Source organism: Myotis lucifugus, unplaced genomic scaffold (assembly GCF_000147115.1).
Source record: "Myotis lucifugus unplaced genomic scaffold, Myoluc2.0 scaffold_811, whole genome shotgun sequence".
Taxonomy (NCBI): Eukaryota; Metazoa; Chordata; class Mammalia; order Chiroptera; family Vespertilionidae; genus Myotis; species Myotis lucifugus.
Window position 1 is genome coordinate 9,406 of NW_005871859.1, and position 22,752 is coordinate 32,157.

At 53.4% G+C, this 22,752-nt stretch overlaps 1 protein-coding gene across 1 annotated transcript; it reads left to right on the top strand.

Moving 5' to 3' along the window:
* Window positions 1–18,618: 18,618 nt before the first annotated feature.
* Window positions 18,619–20,748, top strand: UPK2 (uroplakin 2). The gene is made up of 5 exons (XM_006106349.2): window positions 18,619–18,742; window positions 19,167–19,298; window positions 19,470–19,608; window positions 19,964–20,034; window positions 20,607–20,748. The coding sequence occupies exons 1-5, from the start codon at window positions 18,667–18,669 to the stop codon at window positions 20,741–20,743; spliced, it is 555 nt and encodes a 184-aa protein (XP_006106411.1). The 5' UTR covers window positions 18,619–18,666; the 3' UTR covers window positions 20,744–20,748.
* The last annotated feature ends 2,004 nt before the right edge of the window (window positions 20,749–22,752 follow it).

Below are 22,752 nucleotides of genomic sequence, written 5' to 3' on the forward strand. Positions count from 1 at the left end.
CTCTCTTTCTCTCTCCCTTGCATCGATGTTTCTTTCTCTCTCTCAGAGCCTCCCTCCCTCCCTCCCTTCCACTCTCTCTGAAAAACAATGGAAAAAATACCCTTGGGTGAGGGTAACAACAACAACAAAAACTTACAGGATATGTAACCTGAAAACATTCTGGGGCCCCACAACCCAAATACCAAATGTCGAAATAATTTCAAGAAGGAATCCCAATTTTTGCTGGTATCCCTTGAAGGCGATCCAACTTGTAACCTCCAGCAGCACTCCTTCCGATTCCCCTTCCCTCTCCCAATGGCTACACCTGAGCGCCGGAGGTACCCTGCCGGCCCCCACCAGCCGCGCCTCTGTCCCGTCCCCGCAGAGCCTTGCCCTCGCCCTGCGCAGTCACCTCCTCGCTCGAACTGGCTCAGCCTCTCAGGTGTCACCATTTTCCTTTTCCTTCACTCACTACCCAGAGGCTTCCGAACACACAGGACAGCCGCCTCAGCAGCCCGGCTCTCCCCTGGCTCCCCCAGTGCTCATTGCGGGAGCCCTGGAACTGAGTCGCTGAGACCAGATTTCCAACAACAGGTGAAGGATAAAATTATCTGGGGGTGAGAGGAGGCGGGGCAGAGGGAGGCCTGGAACAGTCCCTGCCCAGTAAGTTTTTATCCTGTAACATCACACGGTGCCTGCCCTGAAGGCGCTCATGGTGGGGGCCACTGAAGACCAGTAAGAGATGATAAATGATTAAAGCATGTGGGCTTCATGCGACCAGTGCGGGTGCGTCCTCAGAGAGACCTGGTGGAGGACAAAGAGACTGACCTCGGTTTTGGGGAGCACAGCAGGCTTGGTGAAGGCACAGAGGGAGCAAGAGCAGGAGGAATCTCAGGTTTTGGTGGGAAAGGGTCTCAGAGACCAACAGCCTAGTCCAGTGGTCGGCAAACTCAGCTGGCGAGCCACACGCGGCTCTTTGGCCCCTTGAGTGTGGCTCTTCCACAAAATACCACGTGCGGGTACAGTGCGATCGAAACTTCGTGGCCCATGCGCAGAAGTCGGTATTTTGTGGAAGAGCCACACTCAAGGGGCCAAAGAGCCGCATGTGGCTCGTGAGCCGCAGTTTGCCGACCACTGGCCTAGTCCAAATCCTTTCTGATGCTCCACTCGCTGCCAACATCCCTGCGCGAGCGGTGCACCCACATCTGAGGCCTCCAGCCATGGGGCACCAGCTGCCCCCCAGGCAGCCCCGCCATTTACGATCACCTGTTTTCCCTTCCCTTAGGCGGAAGTCCACCTTCCAGTGGTGCCCGCTCATTGTGGACTTGAAAAGGGAGAGCTAGGCCCTGGCTGGTGTGGCTCAGTAAATAGAGCGTCGGCCTGCGGACTGACAGGTCCCGGGTTCTTTCCCGATCAAGGGCATATGCCTGGGTTGGGGGCTCGATCCCCAGTGGGGGTGGGGGGGTGCAGGAGGCAGCCAATCAATGATTCTCTCTCATCATTGATGTTTCCTTTCTATCTCTCTTCCTCTCCCTTTCTCTCTCTGAAATATGTATATATATATATATATATATTTTTTTTAAAGAAAAGAGGATAGGAGGAAAGCTGCAGAGAGGTTTGAACGTAAGTGCAGGGACAAATGGGAAGCAAGAAAGAGATGCCGAGAGACGAGTAGAAAGCTGAGCGCAAGGAGTATGTGCGGATGCAGGAGAGAGATTCGGGGGGGCAGAAAAAAAGATTTGCAGGAGAAACTGATGAAGTGCAACTGAGAAAACTGTTGCCATGGTGATGGGTCCAGAGGAGGGAGGAGAACTAGAAATCGGATTATGAGCTAGGGAAAAGGGGAAGGGGGTGTGCAAGACCCAGAAGCAGTGCCCCCACACCAGGCCCTCCCCACCAGCCCTCCCACCAGACCCCCTCCTACCCTCGAGGAATAGCTTTCCCAGAGGCCCCCAAGGCCAGACCAGGGGTGCTGCAGCCTCTGGAACCCCCTCCCTCCTCTCCTGGGTGAGAGCAGATCTGCACCCCACCCCCAACATGCTCATGGCCCTGGGAGCACTCTCTACATCAACCCTCTTCCTCTCCGTCTACTTCTTCATCAGAAGCTCAAAGCGAGGAGTGGGGAGGGAACTTGTTTTAAGCACCTACTATGTGCCAAACGCTGCACTGGGCCCTTCCTGCCTGGTTTCATTCTGTCCTCACCACAGCCCTGAGGTAGCTTTACCACCTCCACGAATAGACAGGAAACTGAGATCAAGGTCCCAGGCTGGACAGGGGCAGGCGGAGCTGGGGTGTGGCCCTGGCTCACCTGCTCCAGCCGACCCCTCCTGGCCCTGCCTCCTGGACAGCCGTGCCCCACCCCTGCTGCCTCTGCGCCCTGCAGGGGGGGGGGGGGCGGGGGTTGTTGTTAGTGTGAGTATGAGCTGCTGGCGATGGGCCAGCTCAAGGCTCTCACTCCACTGCCAGAGATAATCCAGGGCCTTGAGGCAAAGATGCCGCAGACAGTGAGACTGGGCTCAATAGGAAGCAGGGGCAGCTCAGGGTTCAGGGCTGGGGTGGGGAGGACCCTGAGGGTGGGAGGCGCAGAGCCCGGAGCATTTCTGGCTGAGCTGAAGGAACAGGTCCCGCGAGGCCTGTGGGAGCCCTGCGGGCAGCACTCGCTGAGCCTGTGAGCTCAGTGGCTACAGGGGGAAGGGCTCCCCCACCCCCCCTGGGCTTCGGTACAAACAGCAGTTCTGTAAAGGGCACTGCCTCTGATGTGCAGATCAAACAGGGCCTGGGAGGTGGGAGAAGGCAGGGTTCAAGGGCATGTGTGGTCTTGACTAGCTGTGCCAAGACCACCCCCCCCCCCCCGCCCCCCGAGTTTGAGGCAGGGCTCTGAAGGGTCTGGGTCTGGCCCTGGCCCATCAAAACCTGCCCTGCTCCCCCTCCTGGTAGAGACCTGTTCTCCCCGGGAACTGGCTAGCTAGAACCCCTCCTAACCTGGAAGTCCTGGGGGAGGGGGGTCAGAAATGGCTGGACCCCAAGGCTAAAGGTCACCGTTCTATTGGGTCCCTTGTCCACTGGACTCCAGAGGTTCTGGGTCCCTGCCCCACGGCCCATAGAAGTTAGAGGGGATAGAGCTCCTACAGGGACAGGCCAATCCGCCAGGACAGGCGGGACAGGGAGACAGGCAAATAGACAGCAGTTGGCAGCCATCTAGAAAACCCTCTTCTCTAAACCAGGCACACTTAGGAGTAATTGGTTTGGCCCTGGCTGGTGTGACTCAGAGGATAGAGCTTCAGCCTGCGGACTGAAGGGTCCCAGGTTGGCTTCCAGTCAAAGGGGCGTGCAGGAAGCAGCCGATCAGTGATTCTCTCTCATCATTGATGTTTCTTTCTCTCTCTCTCCCTCTCCCTTCCTCTCTGAAATCAATAAAAATATATATTTTTTAAAAAGAGTAAATGGTTTTCACTTCTCCTCCCAGCCAGAGGGTAAAGAGCTTAAATTGCCCTATTCAGGGAGAGACAGCAGAAATCCAGCTAGTGCCATTTGCCAGCTACACCAGGGACAGATGAAGTTAAGAGAATAAACCTCATTTTGGTACATCTGCATAAAGCTGATGAAGATTCTATTGCACCTCCCCTAAGACGTCCCCTAAACACCCGCCTTTAAAAACCCCTGGAAAGCAAGGTCTAGTTCCAGCACTCCCTCCCAGAGCACCCCATGCCTCCCTCCCTTCTCCCCCCACAGGCATCATCTCCTAGACTAGGGACCCCACGAGGCTTGCCACCAGGGCAGCAGTGGGCGCAGCAGCTGGTCCCAGGCAAACCCCCTGAGCCTGCCCCAGGCCCCCTTTCCCGGACTTCTCAGTGAGCCGAAGCAGCCCACCTGGCCCGCTGCCCCGCCCTCCTGGTCTCACTGTCCCAGCTTGAACGAACGTCCTCTAACACTCACCTGGACGTGTGGTGGAGCTTTCCTGCCCCAAGTCAAGAACCCACAGACTCGCGGCCGCCGGGCAGACCCCCAAGGCCGGGCGCCCTTCCCGGGAGACTTCCTCCTGGGCCTGAAGGAAGCGATCCAGACGCACTCACTCCTGTTGCCTCCGTTCACATCTCATCACCCCACCAACACCCAGGATGCCTTCCTGGTGCCCAGTGTAGTTCCCACAGACAAGGCAGGAGGGGCCCAGCCCCAGCCCCAAGCCTCCAAAGGACTGCAGGGAGGGGGAGAAAGGACATTCCCCTCCCTCCTCCTCCTCCTCACCTGCTTCTTTCAGTGCCTGGGGTGCCACTCCCTGTGGGCTCTTTCCTATTTTCTTTTTAAAAATATAGTTTTATTGATTTCAAGGAGGAAGAGAGAGAGAAAGAGAGAGAGAAGCATCAATGATGAGAGAGAATCATGGATTGGCTGCCTCCTGCACGCCCCACACTGGGGATTGAGCCCGGGACCTGGGCATGTGCCCTGACCAGGAATCAAAATGTGACCTCCCCCCAGTGAGGTTGAAACGGCCCCGGTGAGGTTGAAACAACCCCAGTGAGGTTGAAACGGCCCCGGTGAGGCTGGGACGGCCCCTGTGAGGTTGAGACGGCCCCTGTGAGGCTTCGACGGCCCCTGGGAAGCCGAGAAAAATACCATATGATTTCACTTATTTGTGGATAATAAAGACCATTATAAACTGATGAACAAAAATAGATACAGAGGCAGAGCAGCATTGAACAGACTGTCAAACTACAGTGGGAAGCCTGGGGAGGGTTGGGGGGGGGGGTCCGGTCAAGGGCATGTATCTGGGTTGTGGGCACATCCCCAGTGGGAGATGTGCAGGAGGCAGCTGATCGATGTTTCTCTCTCATCGATGTTTCTAACTCTCTATCTCTCTCCCTTCCTCTCTGTAAAAAATCAATAAAATATATTTAAAAAAAAAAAAAAAAATAGATACAGAGGCAGAGCAGCATTGAACAGACTGTCAAACTACAGTGGGAAGCCTGGGGAGGGTTGGGGGCGGGGGTAAGAGATCAACCGAAGGACTTGTATGCATGCATATAAGAATAACCAATGGACACGGGACACTGGGGGGTAGGGGAGAACGGGGGATGTCAAGGGGGGGGGAGGGAGACATGTGTAATACTCTTTGTAATACTTTAAGAAATAAAACAAAATTTAAAAAAAAATGTGACCTCCTGGTTCATAGGTCAACGCTCAGCCCCTGAGCCACGCTGGCCAGGCTCCTATTTCCTTTTAGGGAAGTTTCTCGGCCCCCCTTTGGGCTCCTCCTCTGCGGTGAACGTTGGCGCTCCAGGCTCTGTCCCGGCCTGTCTTGCCCCTGGCATGCCCTCCTCTGCAGGGCTGCAGCCCTCACACCTTCTGAGCCTCAGACCACACCTCCCCTCGGTGTCCTCCAGGCACCAACTCCACACCGTTCCACACTGAGATTTCCTCCTTCGGCCCATCTGCTCCCCCACCCCCCTGCGGCTTCAGCCAGTGAAGGCGGCTCAAGCCAGGCCCCCAGACATCCTTCATCCGCTCCACCCTCCACAGCCCGCCCCACAACCACCGCCCAGAGTCTCCTCTGTGATCATCTTTTGCCTAGAATCTCATCTCAGCAGCATGTCAGGAGACACCCAAGATGGCTCTCAGGCCCAGCCGGTGTGGCTCCGTGGTTCAGCATGGAGGCAGCGATCAATGATTCTCTCTCATTGATGTTTCTATCTGTTCCTCTCTGAAATCAATAAAAATATATTTTAAAATAAAAAAAAAACCAACCTAGCGGTTGAGTGGCAACCCAAGAACCAAGAGGTCACTGGTTCGATTCCTGGTCAGGGCACATGCCCGGGTTGCGGGCTCGATCCAGTAGGGGGCGTGCAGCCCATTCACCAGTGTTTCTATCTATCCCTCTCCCTTCCTCTCTCTAAAATCAATTTTAGAAAAAATATTTTTTTAAAAATGTCTCTCAGCTGTTCATCCAACACATTGCAGCAAAAATCATCTTTATAAGACACAAATTTGATCATCACACTCTCCTGTTTAAAACCCTTAAAGAGCTTTCTTTTATCCTTCGGATAAAAATTAGAATCCTTGCCTGGCCGGTGTGGCTCAGTGGATAGAGCGTTTGCCTGCAAATCAAAGGGTCCTGGTTCAGTTCCAGTCAAAGGCATGCACCTCGGTTGCAGGCCCCTCTCTGGCCACAGCCCTGATCGGAACTCATGCAGGAGGCAACCAATGGATGTGTTTCTCTCACATCGATGTTTCTCTCTGTCTTCCACTCTCTCTAAAAATCAGTGGAAAAATATCCTTGGGTGAGGATTAACAAACAAATTAGAATCCTTCAAGGGGCTTACAAAGTTCTTCATTGTGCCTCGCCAGCACAGCCAAGGGTGATACTGAGGGGCGGGGGGGGGGGGGGGGGGGGGGGTGAAAGGATTGAGAAAAGACAGACAAGAGAATGACAGCTGGTTCTCGGTGGGACGCTGCTCCCTGATGAGGAGACGACAACAGCGCCCACAAGCCGTGTCTTTATTTTATAGCAGATGCCACGAGGCAAAGTAGGGGCGTGATCACGTTGTTTACAGCATTCTCATGAGTTTCAACCTCACTCAACTACATGCACCTGAACTCTAGCACAAGGCACATGGGGCCACGTGTTTGGACCATAGGTTCAAGCTTACAACCACAGCCGTTGGCTATGATTGTGCTGGGAGGGCCCTGCCCTCCAGCTGGACTTGCACGTGGCAATGAGAGGACCCTGTCCCTTCATTAGTCTGAGGCTTGAACCTGGCCAAAACACCGTACCCGCGCCCCACACTTCATCTGGTCCCAACTCCTCCAGTGACTTCCCCCAATACTCCTCTACACCCTCAATGTGTCCATTCTTTAACCTTGGGCCTTTGCAGTTCTCTCAGCCTAGAACAGTCTCCACCCCTTCTTCTGCCTTCACCCTGCTAACTGCTACTCAGCTGTCAGGTCTTCACTTACCACTTCTTCCAGGAAGCCCTCGGGACTCCCCAAGCTCAGGTAAGTGGCCCCTTTGGTGAGGAGCCTCTTTGACAAGTCCTTTAACTTCTCTAACCTAAATTCCTCATTTTATCAATGACAGTACCCACCCTACAGAGTTGTTATGAGGATTAATCAAGAAAATACATGGAGGACTCAGCACAGTGCCTGGCATGGGGTTAGCACTCCATAAATTGCAGCTGTTATTAATTCTACTAAAAACCTGGTGCAGGGTAGTAGTGGATTCCTCAATACCTCCCGCTGGGCCGTAGTTTCAGGGAGAGCATTTCATTCACCTCTGAATACCCAGCACTTAGTAGTAATTAGTGGAAAGGCATTTAATAAACATTGATTGGATAAAATAATTCATGCTAATTCCGGCCATCATTACTTCTTGTGTGGATTAGCTCTCCTTCAGGTATTAAGAGCCTTAATTATCACACAACCCAGGCCCTACCTCTCTTACCACAATCTTTCTACAACCAAACTGAATTAGGCCCCTCCCCTGCTTAAACCCCGTCATAGGCTCCTCTCTCTATGGGAAACACGATGGGCCAGGTCTTTGCAGGGTAATTGCTCCTTCACATCCACACCCCACTCCTCCCATTGCAATCCCTCCTTCCCAGGGCTCTGTCCCGCTGCGCTGTCCCCAGGCTGCTTCTACAAACCTCCAGCCCCTTAGCCTCAAATATCCTTCCTCTTTGCTCATCTGGCAGAAAAAACAACAGCTCCCAACATCCTGTGCCAGACGGCACAGCCTGAGGTCCCAATGTCAAAGCTGGCCTTGGGGACAGATGTTGTTTGGCTCACAAGCTGCATTCTTATCATGTATATCCATTTAAATTTGAAAATAAGAACATTTTACCTAAAAATCCCGATTTCTGGCTTCTCTAGGAAAAGCGAGAAGGCATGGCTCACAAGGTGCCCCTTCTGCAAGGCCGTCCCCGGGGCCGCAGGGGCCCTGACAGAGCCCGGCTGCTGCCTCTCTCCAGCGGCCCCACTGTCACCTGCCCAGTCCTTCAAGACACCAGGGCTGGTCCTGGCCGAGTGTCTCAGTGGTTAGAGCGTCAGCCCTCGGACTGAAGGGTCCCAGGTTCAATTTCAGTCAAGGGCACGGACCTCAATTGCAGGCTGGATCCCCAGCCCTAGTCGGGGCACATGTGAAGGCAACCAATCAATGTGTCTCTCTCACATCGATGTTTCTCTGTGTCTCTCCCCCTTCCTTCCACTCTCTCTAAAAATCAATGGAAAAATATCCTCAGGTGAGGATTAACAACAACAAAAGAAACAAAAAAGAAACATATCCTTGGGTAAGGATTTAAAAAACAAAAGCAAACAAAAAACTATAAACCAATATCTCTCATAAAGAGAGATGCAAAAATCCTCAACAAAATATTAGCAAACCAACGTTAGCAATATAATTTAAAAATCATACACTATGATCAAATAGGATTTATTCCTGGTTTAATATCCACAATCAATCAAGGTGATGCACCACATAAGTGAAATGAAGAATAAAAAATAAATAATTAATTGATTTTTTAAAAAAACAAAAACAACAACAACAAAAAACGCCCTAGCCGGTTTTGCTCAGTAGATAGAGCATCAGCCTGCGGATCAAAGGGTCCCGGGTTCAATTCGGGTCAAAGGCCCTGGTTGGGGCTCGCGCCGGAGGCAACCAATCAATCAATGTGTTTCTCTCACATCGATGTTTCTCTCTGTCTTTCCGTCTCTCCTCCACGCTCTCTAAAAATCAATGGAAAATATCCTCGGGTGAGGATTAGCAACAACAAGACACCAGGGGCTGCCCCCTGCCTGCCCTTCTGTGGATCACCCAGCTGCAATGAGGAGCCTGGCTCTCTCCTCAGCAGCCGTGTAGACACCACCACTCCCCCTCCTGGCCATCCACAGGCCCCTGCTCTTCCAGGTCTCACCTTTATCCCACCTGACGTCCCTGAGCACCCCTAGTGCTCCCCCATCACCTCTGTCACTCCTCTTCATAACTAGCCTCAATCGCATTTCCATCCACTCTCGCCAATCCCTCAACTTCCAAACCTTGAAAACCCTAACTCTGAGTCAATACAACCTGACAAGATTATAATTTCTCTATCCAAACTGTTGAGTAATTGGAAAAAACTCCCAAATAGCAAGGTCAGTTAATCTTATGTGTCAACTGACAGGCCACGGTGCCAAGATACTTGGTCAAACATTCTGGGTGTATCTGGAAGGTGTGCTTTGGGTGAGGTTAACCTTAAGTCAGTGGACTTTGATTAAGCAGATTGCCCCATAATGTGGGTGGGTCTCGTCCAATCAGCTGAAGACCCTAATAGAACAAACAAAGAAGGCATCCTTCCAGCAGCTTTTGAACGTGAACTGCAACTCTTTGTCACCTGAAGATATTTTTTCCATTGCTTTTTAGAGCGAGTGAAAAGGAGGGAGAGAGACAGAGAGAAACATCGATGTGAGAGAAACACATCAATTGGTTGCCTCTCCCACACACCCTGACCGGGGTCAGGGATCGAGCCCACAGCCAAGCTATGCGCCCTTGACCGGAATTGAACACTCGATCCTTGAGTCCACAGGCTGATGCTCTAAACATGGAGCAAACACAGACAGGGCCAAACTGCAGCTCTTTCCCTGGGTCTCCAGCCTGCTAGCCTCCCCCATCAGATTTCGGATTTGCCAAGCGGCCACGAGTGCAGGAGCCAATTTCTTAAAATAAATCTCTATAAATACACATCCTGTTGGTCCTAGTTCTCTGGAGAACCCTGACTAATGCAGTAGGGCCCTGAGGACCAGTGATATTCAAGGCTCTTGGTGGCTGAATCTTCCTCTCCTACCACAGTGATTCCAAACTCTTCTCTCACCCCTTTTCAGGCCCCAAACCTTTCTCCCCTGGAGTTTCTGCTTCCCAGAGAAGGCAAAGGCCTTCCAGGGGGGAGCTCCATTCACTTACTCCTGCACCCCAGCCTATCTCACCCCTCTCCCCCGAGAAAGTGTGACCTTTCTCTGCATCATTGCCCCCCCTTTTTCTCTGCTAGAAAGTGTTGTTCCTGCCCAGCCGGTGTGGCCCAGTGGTTGAGCATCGACCTAGGAACCAGTAGGTCACGGTTTGATTCCTGGTCAGGGCACATGCCCGGGTTTTGGGCTCAGTCCCCAGTGGGGGGCGTGTAGAGGCAGCAGATCAATGACTCTCTCTCATCATTGATATTTCTGTCTCTCTCTCTCTCTCTCTCTCTCTCTCTCTCCCTCTCCCTTCCTCTCTGAAATCAATACACACACACACACACACACACACACACACATTCTGAGTGGCCAGATTATTATGACCACCTGACATTTGTAGGCAAATTAGCTATAATTTATCGCTGAAGTTGCTAGAGGGCCAGACCATTATAATTAGGGAAGCAGGTTGTTTACCACGACAGTAGAAATGATTTTTTTCTGAAGATATGGGTAAACAACACGATTAAACAGCCTTTGAACATGGGATACACATATATACACTGAGTGGCCAGATTATTATGACCACCCCATCAGTACTTCCTTTTGCCTTCAATACTGCGGCGATTCTTCTTGGCATTGACTCCACGAGATGTTGAAAGGTGATGTGAGGAATCTGACACCATGCCTGATGAATAGCACTGTCCAGTTCTGTGAGATCTGATGGTTGTGGAACCAGTTGCCTGATGGCTCTTTTAACTTCATCCCACAAATGCTCAATTGGATTGAGATCTGGTGATTGTGGGGGCCACCTAAGCAAGGTAAAGTCTCCCTCATGTTCTTGAAACCACTTCTGCACAATACGAGCACCGTGGCTTGGCGCATTGTCTTGTTGGAAGAAGCCATCTCCATTGGGATACGCCATCAACATGATAGGATGAACCTGATCAGCAACGATACTTAGGTATGTTGTGCTATTCAGATATTGTTCCACACGAATTAAAGGGCCCAAATCATGCCAGGAAAACATGCCCCAAACCATAACACTGCCCCCACCAGCTTGAATGGCTGTACTCGTGCATGTGGGGTGCATGCTTTCATGCTGTTTCCGCCAAATTCTCACTCTGCCATCTGCATGATGCAACTGGAAACGTGATTCATCGGACCACGTGACTTTTTTTCCAATGCTCGACTGTCCAATCCTTGTGTTCCTGTGCGAATTGGAGACGTTTTATCTTGTAACTGCAGACAGCAAAGGTGTTCGAACAGGCCTTCGGCTTCCATATCCCATAAGATGCAGAGTACGGCTAATTTGCCTATAAACGTCAGGTGGTCATAATAATCTGGCCACTCAGTGTATAATTTAAAGCGGATGTGGTTCTTAAGGCAAAGGCTAATGCCTCTACCTCTGATCTGAACCCCGTTTTCTTCCTCCTCCAAAAGCCTCTCCATCATTACACACCCCTCTCTCCTGCATCTTTGACTTTGAAAACAGAATGGATGAGCCTTTTCTGGACCCCAGTTCCTCTCCAGGCATCTCCTTCGCTTCCTGCCCAAGCTTCCTGAAAGCTGCACGGCTCTACCGGGACATCCTCGCAGGTGGCTCTGGCCTCTGCCTTCCTCCCCAGCAGGAAGCTGCTCCGAAGGAGCTGCATGACCCTCAAGATGCTCAGCCCAGTGGACAGAGCTTAGTCCTTACTTCACGTCACGTGACACTTCCCTTGGAAACTCTCCATCCACTCCCTCCGTTTTCCTCCTCATTCTCATCCTCCTTCATCAGCTCCCCTCCCTCCATCTGTCCCTCAGACACTATGTCTCTCAGGCCCCTGTCCTGGTGTCTCCTTCTCTCCTGCTCTCTGCCAGGACTCGTCCACACTCAGGGTTTCAGCCATTGCTCGCCTTTCCTCTCTCTCTTAAAAAAAAACAAAACAACTTTATTGATTTCAGAGAGGAAAGGAGAGGGCAAGAGAGAGAAACATCAATGATGACAGAGTCATTGATCAGCTGCCTCCTGCACGCCCCACATTGGGGATGGAACCCACAACCCCGGACCAGAAATCGAACCCGTGACCTCCTGGTTCATAGGTCAACGCTCAACCACTGAGCCACGCCGACCGGGCTCACCTTTTCTCTCTTTATCCCATACCTCTCTCTGCCCCAGACTCACATATTCAATCATGAAAATGTCCAGAGGATGTTAACAACTCACCCCCCAAATGTGGCGATTTATAAAACAGACACTATCTGGGCATCAGGAATCTGGAAGAGGCTTGGCTGGGTGCTCCTGGCTCAGGGCGTCTCAGGGAGTTGCAGCAAAGCTGACCACCTGGACCACAGCCTGGAAGGCTTGCAGGGTCTGAAGATACGCTCTGAGCTTGTCCATGCACGTGGCTCTTCCCGGGCGAGACCTCCACCCCTTGCCATGTGGTCCTCCCCAGAGAGGTGCTCCCAGGTCCTCCAGAGGGAGGCATCCAAGTGAGAACCAGGAGCAAGATGCAGTGCTTTTTGTGACCTCGCTGTGACCTCGGCTGTGTGCTCCTGGCCACAGACCAACCCTGGTACCATGTGCCGATCCATTCCTTGCTGCCATTCCATTCTCTCCAGTTCCCATAGGATCTTCACACAATTAAAACACCTTAAAAGCTTTCTGTTTTGTTTTGTTTTTTGTTTTTCAGGGTAAAAACCAAGCTCCTCAGCACAGCCTGCAAAGCCACCAGCGACCCTGCCAGTGGCTGAGCTCTCTCCAGGCCTATCTTTTTATTGTCATTACTAGAGGCCCGCTAACGGCTTTGTACACATTGAAAGGAAATTAATTAGAAGAGGTATTTTAGAGGCCGGGGAGGGACCCTGGGAGGGCTCCAGGGTGTGTCCGGCCCTTCTCGCCCAGTCCCTATCAGCTGGACCCCAGCAGCAGGCTAACCTGGTCGGAGCGTCTGCCCCCTGGTGGTCAGTGTGCATCATAGCGACTGGTCAAACAGTCAAATGAACAGTTGGACACTTAGCATATTAGGCTTTTATTATATAGGATTATTTTTTATTATTATTGATTTCAGAGAGGAAGGGAGGGGGAGAGATATAGAAACACCATGATGAGAGAGAATCTTTGATCAGCTGCCTCCTGCACGCCCCACACTGGAAATTGAACTGTGACCTCCTGGTTCATAGGTCCACGCTCAAGCACTCAGCTAAGCCAGCCGGGCTCACCATGCCCATCTTTGAATACTTCTTTTTAACCAAGATGTACAGTTCACAGTTCCAGAAGGTGTCAACATAATTTACATTTCTAAGTCTTATGCTGGCCCCTCTAGGTTCCATCCCCAGGGTTGGTTTGGGGGTTTTTTTGTTGTTGTTTTTATAGAGAGGAAGGGAGATGGATAGAGAGTTAGAAACATCAATGAAAGAAAAAAAATCGAACAGCCACCTCCTGCACACCCCTACTGGGGATGTGCCTGCAACCAAGGTACATGCTCTTGACCAGAATCAAACCTGGGACCCTTCAGTCCGCAGGCCGACGCTCTATCCACTGAGCCAAACCAGCCAGGGCGTGTCCCCAGGGTATTGAGAGAGAGAGAGAGAGAGAGAGAGGAAGAGAGAGAGAGAGAGAGAGAATGAATCATCGGTTTGTTGTTCCACTCATTCAAGCATTTATTGGTTGCTTCTTGTATGTGCCCTGACTGGGGATCAAACCTGTAACCTTGATGCATCAGGATGACCTTCTAACCAACTGAGCCACCCGACCAGGGCTGCTCCCCCTTTTTAGACTCTCTCCTTCCATATTTCAACCAGGCTAACTCTGGTTCACTTTTTAAGACTCAGCAACTTGAAAGCAGCAATGATGTCTTATCATCTCTGTACCTTACCACCGGCAACCCCGCACAGAGTTACTGTTCAGCAGACGCTCACTGAGCAAGATGTTTCCTGTGCGCCCAGACCCGCGGCACGCTTGCTGTACAGGGCACCGCACGCCCCATCCCTGGCACCCCTCCAAACCCACTGCCTTTCCTACCCACCCACCTCCCTCTGTACCAGTGACACAGCTGGGGACACAAATTCTAATTTCTTTTTTTCCCCAAAAAACATATTTTTATTGGTTTCAGAGAGCAAGGGAGAGGGAGAGAGAAATAGAAACATAAATGATGAGAGAGAATCACTGATGGGCTGCCTCCTCCACACCCCGCACTGTGCCCTGACCGGGAATTGAATCCTGACCTCCTGGTTCACAGGTCGACGCTCAGTCATTGAGCCACGCAGATTCTAACTTCTATGCCATCTCCTTCCCTACTCACTCTATAACTTTGGGAAAATAATGAGTTGCCTCTGTGTCCTACCTGCACGAAGGGTTAATAAAAAGGAAAGGAGAAGATTAATTATTCAAATTAATATTTATTGAACCAGATCCTGTGCTAGACACTCTTTCATAAATTAACTGAGTGACAGACGCAGTATCCGGGCGAGACAGACTGTCTACCCTTCCCACAGATGAGGAAACTGCCGCTCAGGGTAGCTACATGGGTAATTTGGCCAAAGCTGTGAAGCTGGAAGCAGACGTGGGTAACATTAGAAAGAAAATGGAGCATCCGTGTCGTTTCCAACTGAGTGACGGAGATTTGTCATTCTCATGGCCTCTTCCAGCCTCAGGTCTCTAGGACAGAGGCCTTGCCATGTCCCATGGGACCAACTTCTGGCGAGCACTGCGTCTCACCTGCAGGCTCAGCCCAGGGTCTCTCCCAGTGCGTCCTACAGATCAGGGCAAGGATCTCCTGCATTTCTCCTGCACGTGTGCGTGTGCGTGTGCGTGTGCGTGTTAACCCTCACCCGAGGATATTTTTTCCTATTGACTTTTAGAAAGTGTGGAAGGGAGAAAGGAGGGCGAGGGAGAAAGAGAGAGAGAGACACATCGACATGAGAGAGAGGCATCGATTGGTTGCCTCCTGCACGTGCCCTGACCAGGCCTGGGGATCAAACCGGAAACTGCGGTACATGCCCTTGAATGGGAAGCAAACCCATGACCCTTTGGTCTGGTCTGCAGGCTGACACTCTAACCACTGAGCAACCAGCCAGGGCCTGCACCTTTATTTTTTACACCTGTCATATGTTGCTAGAGGAATGGGAAGGAATGAGTCTTCCCATTTTAGGTGAGAAAATGGAGGTTCAGAGTGACTTACCTAAAGCCTATGGCACCACTCATCAGCAAGAGCCCCTAAGAGAGGCTGACAGGCCCCTGGAGCCCATGGGCCCACTTTGCTAAGGCCCTGGGGGCAGAGGGTGGCTTTAGGGGGAGAAAACCGCAGTGCAGCCCACAGACCTGGGCTCTCAGCTGAGGTCTTACAGCTGCAAAACGACCAGAGTCAAGAAAAAAAAAGTGCTGTTGTTCAGAAAGAGCGGGTCTGCGCTGGGAGGAAGCCAGTCCAAGCAGCAGAGGGAGATTGGGAGCTCCCTGGGGGCAGAACTTCTCTGACCTGCCCATCCCTGGTGCCTCGCACAGGGCCAGGGACATATCGGATACTCAATACATATTTGTTAACTTGAATATGGAACTTAGAAGGAAAGAGGCGGGGAGGGAACTTGATGGAGTTTAGGATTGAGAACCCAGCGCAGGGAGACAGCCTAGAGAGCGTGGGTCCAGGCTTGAGACACCAGCACTTGTGCTTCTAGTTTGCTGACTCCAAGCCCAGAGAAAATTCTCCGGAGCGGCGGGGGGCTGTGGCTTCCAGGGGCCTCCGTGTAGCCAAGGAGTCTGCTCAGCTAAGAGGCTAAGAGAGTTATCCTCTCACTCCTGAGCTTGGCCTCCCCTCCTCTCAGCTCCCCAAACCCTTCTCCTCTGCTGTGATGGGATAATTAGATGTGAGAGCTCAGCACAGATGATGCTCCAGTTGCTTAGCAACTAATGGTTTCCATGGAGACCACAAAGCACAGCCTCCAGAGCCACCAGTGAGCAGCTTGGCAGGGCAGGAAGAAGACACAACTCTCAGCTCCTCCAGGAACCTGGGGAGGGCCAGGGTGGGGGGGGGGGGCGGGGGTTGGAAGGAAAAGGGCGGGTTTAAAGCTACAGGGCCCTCTTATCCCTTTAAATGCTGGTCCAAGCTCTGGCCTCCCCTACCCCACTCTGTCCCACTCATAGTTTCAGATGTGGCTGTGGCTTTGGAGTGGGCCCAACACAACCCACCCTGCAATAAACCCAACTTCTTCCCCTTTCTGCTCCCTGGTTTGTGACTGACATGGAGACAGACACTTCCCAAGCCTTAGAGTAAGCATCCTCCTGGCTCAGGGACACCCCCGATTTGAAGAGCCCCAGGAAGGTCCCCTTCCCCCTGGAGTCCTGCCTTCTAGTCCAGTGGTTCTCAACCTTCTGGCCCTTTAAATACAGTTCCTCATGTTGTGACCCAACCATAAAATTATTTTCGTTGCTACTTCATAACTGTAATGTTGCTACTGTTATGAATCGTCATGTAAATATCTGATATGCCGGATGGTCTTAGGCGACCCCTGTGAAAGGGTCGTTTGACGGCCAAAGGGGTCGCGACCCACAGGTTGAGAACTAGTCAGTTCTAGTCGGTTTCCTCCCTCTGAAGTTCTACTCAGGGTACAAAGATCCTCCTTCCGTTTGTACAACGATGGTAGAATCTGATCTAAAAGAGGACAAAGGCCAAGGTGTGAGAAAAACAATTCCATTCTTCAGGAAGGCAGCCTGTCCCAGGAGACGGGGAAACTTGCCCTGGTCTCCATCAGAGAGGCGGGGGGGCGGGGAGGGGGGGTGCCGGGACATAAGCCCACAGAGCCTCTAGCAACTCCGAGTGGGAGCCGCTCAGACTGGCATCACCAGTGTCACCTGGACGCTCGTTAGAAATGCAGGACTTCAGGCCTCACCTCAGACCCACTGAACCAGAACCTGCATTTTAACAAAAGGCCTGCCCGGCCAGTGTTGCTCAGTGGTTGAGCATCGACCTATGAGCCAGAAGGTCACGGTTCGATTCCCAGTCAGGGCACATGACCGGGTTGTGGGCTCCATCCCCATTGTGGGGTGTGTAGGAGGCAGCCGACCAATGATTCTCTCTCATCATTGATGTTTCTCTCTCCCTCCCTCTCCCTTCCTCTCTGAAATCAATAAAAAAATATATATTTTTTAAATGCCTGGAGCAGATGCACATTAAATTTGGAGAAGCACTGGTCTGAGGTCCCCCGACCCACTCTTCACTGTCACCCTTGCTTGCACCCCAGGCTGTGCCCCTCCCCCCCCACCACAGGAGTAAGGGCACAGCCCACCGTCCCTCGCTTTCCTGCCAGGACCCCGACCCGCACTGGGACTGGGAGAGACAGAAGGGTTCATGCAGCAAAAGGACATACAGAAAGCCCTGGCTCCGTGGGTTGCAGTGTTGTCCCACAGACCAAAAGGTTGCCGGTTTGATTCCCAGTCAGGACACATCCCCCGGTGGCAGGTTCCATCCCTGGTCAGGGCGAGTAGGGGAGGCAACTGCTCAATGTTTCTCTCTGGCATCGATGTTTCTCCTTCTCTCCTTCTCCCTTTCTCTCTCTAAAATCAATAAGAACATACCCTCAGGCGAGGATAGACAGACACATCAGCTTCTGTGGGTGTCTCCGTCCCCTCTGACAGTGTCCACAGTTTCCACGTCTACAAAGGGGAGCTAGTGCCCCCCACTGTCCAGGACGCGGGAGGACAAATGCTCCCCTCTGCTCACCATTCTGTCCCCCTCAGCATCGACCTATGAGCCAGAAGGTCACGGTTCGATTCCCAGCCAGGGCGCATGCCCAAGTTGCGGGCTCCATCCTCAGGGGTCCGGGTGCAGCCAGAGGGGCGACTCGTCTTCATTTTCTCTTACCAGGTCTCTTTGTCTTGTTTCTTCTCAAACAGTTCAACAAGGCTGCTGAGCATGGCTGCCCATGTCCACGCCGCCCGGGGGACTGGGCTCTCCGAAGCCTTCCCTGGCGCCCCCTGCTCCCCTCCCCTTACACTCCCAGCATCACCTCCCTATACGCTCCCACAGCAAGACCTGGGCCGCAGGGAACACTCAGAATTAGAGCCCCCTTTTGTAGAATATGTTTTTATTGATTTCAGAGAGGAAGGGAGAGGGAGAGAGAGATAGAAACATCAATGATGAGAGAATCATGGATGGGCTGCCTCCTGCACGCCCCCCACTGGGGATCCAGCCTGCAACCTGGGCCCGTGTCCTGACCGGGAATCGAACTGTGACCTCCTGGTTCATAGGTTGACGCTCAACCACTGACCCAGGCTGGCCGGGCCAGAATTAGAGCCCTTGGCGCTGCGGCCCACGACCAGCCTCCATTCTTGCCCAGCCAAGGCCTGCCAGGAGCCCTGGGAGTTGCTCCCCTCTTCCTGAGCCCAGGGCACCCCCAGAGCTCGCTGCCCTCAGAGACCTCCCAAGACGAGGGGAGCCGTCCTCCGCAGGCTGGGCTCCAGACGCACAGGCAGCAAAACCATGGGTGCCCTTCCAGGTGTGGGGCCCAGAAGAAGGGGGGATTTCCACCCCTCCCCCCACCTTAGTTACCACCACCACCCCCTCTGCAGCTGACTAAGCCACCAAGATGCTTACTCTGGGCCTGAGGGCCACTCCCCATCCTGAAAAACCTGTCTGCCCCCCCACCGCCCCCCAGGCTGGAAAGCCCAAGGGGCAGGTTGGACAAGATTCCTGTCCAGCCCCTCCCGCCCCAGGACAAAACCGGCAGCCCCAGGGGCAAGGCATCACTTGCCTCCGGAAGCCCCAGCCGCCAGCATCCATTCCAGCTCCCGGCCCAGCTATGGCATCCCTGCTACCCAGCCGGACCTTGCCCTTGACCCTGGTCCTGATGGTTGTCCTGGACCCGGGGGCTGCAGGTCTCTGCCATTTGGGGGGAGGGGGGCTGGGCCTGGACGGGGGCGGTGCCCCCCTGTGCCTTCCAGACTCAGAAAGGGGGGCTCACCTGGTCAGTCGGGGGTGGGGACTGGCGATGGCAGTGACTGGTCATCGGTCATTGAAGCCATCGGCCACTGAGCCCAGTGCACACTCCTGTCCTTGTCCTGGCCCAGGAGGCTGAGCGGCCTTGGGAAGGGTCCGAGGCTGGTAGGGGTGAGGCTGGGCCCACTGGATCTGCAGGTTTGTAGGGTACCCAGCTTCTGCAGCCCACGCCTGCCACCTGGCGGTCGGACCAGCAAAGGTCCGTGTTCTGCCAATGGCCCGCAGGGTGGGAGAGGCAACTAAGGGGGGCGGGCAGGTCTGACAGTGGGGGGGCCACCTAACTTCCTCCTGGCCCCTCAGCAGTCTTCAACATCTCAAGCCTCTCCGGCCTGCTGTCCCCGGCGCTAGCGGAGAGCCTGCTGGTTGCCCTGCCGCCCTGCCACCTCACAGGGGGGAACGCCACCCTGATGGTCCGGAGAGCCAATGACAGCACAGGTCTGCTCCCCTGTCCCTGGCGTCCCGGGCCCTTTCCAGAGCGCCCCCAGCATGCCTGCTCCCACGCGCGCCTTCCCTCGACCGACCCCCCTGCTGGGCCCACACTGTTAACTGCCCCTTCTCCTCGGGGCCTCCAGCAGCCTGACGGCCTTTCACCCCGATTCCCCGCAGTGGTGACAGCTGGCTTTGTGGTGCCCCCCTGCCGTGGGCGAAGGGAGCTGGTGAGTGTGGTGGACAGCGGGGCTGGCTTCACGGTCACCCGGCTCAGGGCATACCAGGTGACAAACCTGGCGCCAGGAACCAAATACTAGTAGGTGCCAGGTCCAGGCCTGGGCCCTCGGGGGAGCGAGGGGGTGCCGGGTCCTGGCAGGTGGCGGTCGTGGTGGGATGTGGTCACCTTGGGGAAAGAGGGCATAGCTAAAGGCTCATGAACGGGCCTCTCCAGCCAATCAGTGATTCTCTCTTATGGATGTTTCTCTCTCCCTCTCCCTTCCTCTCTGAAATCAATAAAAATATATTTAAAGAATAAAAAAGAACAGGCCTCTCCCAGAGGAGGCACCGTGGAGGCAATTGGGGAGACCTGGCTGATGTCCCTCTTCTCCCAAGTCCCAGACGCTCCCTGAGGATCCTCTCTCCTTTCTCTCCTAACCCTCCACCCCCAAAAGCGTCTCCTACCGGGTGCAGAAGGGGACAGCCACTGAGTCCAGCCGAGAGGTCCCCATGTCCACCCTTCCGCGTGAGTAACCCACTCCCTCTCAGCTCCAGCCGCAGACGCCCCTGGCCCTTCCCAGCACCGCCAGCCCCCCTGGGGCTCCCATAGCGCCTTTGCCCCCCTCTATCCTAGCACCGAGCCCTGGGCATTTTATTTTATTTATTTATTTATTTTTAATTGATTGATGAGAGAGAGAGGCATTGATCTGTTGTTCCACTGATTTATGCACTCATTGGTTGCTTCTTGTATGTGCCCTGACTGGGGATCAAACCCGCACCCTTGGCGTGTTGGGGCAGCGCTCTAACCAATTGAGCCACCCAGCCAGGGCCAGCCCTGGACATTTTCACTGTGTGGACTCATCTTCCTGCTGAACTGAAGGTTCTCTGTGGGGGGACCGGGTGCGATTGATTTCTGTAGCCTCCGTGAGTGACGTGAGTGATGCAGGAGTTGCTCCCTCGACGGTTACTGGGTGGATGTCTGGATCCTTGGATGGCCGTTGGATGCTGGATGAATAGGCAGATGAAAGGGCGCCTGGCGGAATGGCTGGAGGAGGCAGCAAGCTGAGCGCCCTCAGACCTCCCGGCTTCCCCCCACAGGACGCAAGGGGGCCTCCATTGGGCTGGGGATGGCCCGCACGGGGGGCATGGTGGTCATCACGGTGCTGCTGTCCGTCGCCATGTTCCTGCTGGTCGTGGGCTTCATCGTGGCCCTGGCACTGGGCGCCCGGAAGTGAGGAGGCCGAGTGGGCACAGGGGGCTCGGCCAGTAGGTCAGCACTGGCCAGCTCTCCGGTCCAGAGCTGGGCCTTTGCTCCTGACAAGCCGGCCTGTTCCCCGTCCTCATCACTGGTCTGGCTCCGTGGTGCCTTAGCTCCCCTCGCCCTCCTCCCTTTGCTCCACCCCTTGTCTCCAGGCCTCCGTTTCCCAGCTCTCCCTGTCCTCTTCCTCACCCTGCTCCTGTCAGAATGGAGTTTCCTCCCCTTTCACTTCCTTAATTGCCTCCAACAACAATTCCGCCCCCCACCCAGTGCCCTGAGCTCCGACAATAAAGTGGCTCAGTTGGTTGGGCATCCTGTGCCCCAAAGTCCCGGTCAGGGCACATGCCCAAGTTATGGGCTTGATCCCCAACAGGGGGTGTACATGAGGCAGCTGATCCATATTTTGCTCTCACCTCTCTCTCTCTCTCTCTCACTCTCTCTCTCTCTCTCTCTCTCTCTCTCTCTTCCCCTTTCTCTCTGAAAATCAATAAAAAATATTTTTTAAAAAATAAAGCCCGGCCGGTGTCACTCAGTGGTTGAGCATCGATCTATGAACCAGGAGGTCCTGGTTTGATTCCAGGTCAGGGGCACATGCCTGGGTTGTGGGCTCGATCCCCAGGAGGGGACCTGCAGGAGGCAGCTGATCAATGATTCTCTCTCATCATTGATGTTTCTATTTCTCTCTCCCTCTCCCTTCCTCTCTGAAATTAATAAAAAATATGTTTAGCCGTAACCGGTTTGGCTCAGTGGATAGAGCGTCGGCCTGCGGACTGAAAGGTCCCAGGTTCGATTCCGGTCAAGGGCATGTACCTTGGTTGCGGGCACATCTCCAGTAGGGGGTGTGCAGGAGGCAGCTGATCGATGTTTCTCTCTCATTGATGTTTCTAGCTCTCTATCCCTCTCCCTTCCTCTCTGTAAAAAATCAATTAAAAAATATATTTAAAAAATAAATAAATAAATAATATGTTTAAAAAATAAATTAATTAAGTTGGCTGCTGCCTCTGCTGCACGTGTTTCCGTCTGTGGCCCCCACTTTGGCCTGAGGCAACAGATTCTGCGTCTAGGCTGCCCGGCGCTTCCAGGCCCCTCTCTGCCCCGTAGCTCAGCTCCTGAGGAGACAGGAAGGGGCCAGAGGAGGGAACTCAGGAGTCAGAGACCTCAGACCCACACCTAGCTGTGGGGCTGTGCACCCTCCGCAGCGAGCCCCCAGCCCTGGCTGGTGGGCCATGAGGGGACCGAGAGGCCACAGGGCCTGTGGGTAGGTGGCACGGGTGCCAGCTGGCAGGGACAGGGGAAGCGATTGGAGGCTCTTACTAGGGAGAGACAGAGGGCCACCAGGAGGAGACCAGTCCTGGAAGTGGGGGAATGGAGAAGAGGCTGGAGTGGCTCTAGAACAGTGATGGCGAACCTATGACACATGTGTCAGAGGTGACACGCGAACTCATTTTTTTGGTTGATTTTTCTTTGTTAAATGGCATTTAAATATATAAAATAAATATCAAAAATATAAATCTTTGTTTTACTATGGTTGCAAATATCAAAAAATTTCTATATGTGACACGGCACCAGAGTTAAGTTAGAGTTTTTCAAAATGCTGACACGCCGAGCTCAAAAGGTTCGCCATCACTGCTCTAGAAGGAGGGAGCAGACATTTAACCTGGGGGACAGAGACAAGAGCAGGACAGTGTGGTAACTGAGGGAAAAGAGCAGTTACCTCATTCACTTAAAAAAATCTTTTTAATCCTCTCCGGAGGATATTTTCCCATTGATGTTAGAGAGAGTGGAAGAGAGAGGGAGAGACAGAAAGAAACATTGATGTGAGAGAAACACATCCATTGGTTGCCCCCTGTACGCTTGTCGACCAGGGCCAGGGCCGGGGAGGAGCCTGCAACAGAGGTACCTGCCCTTGATCAGAATCGAACCTGACCCTTTGGTCTGCAGGCCAACGCTCTATCCAGTGAGCCACACCTGAAAAGGAAAATGGGG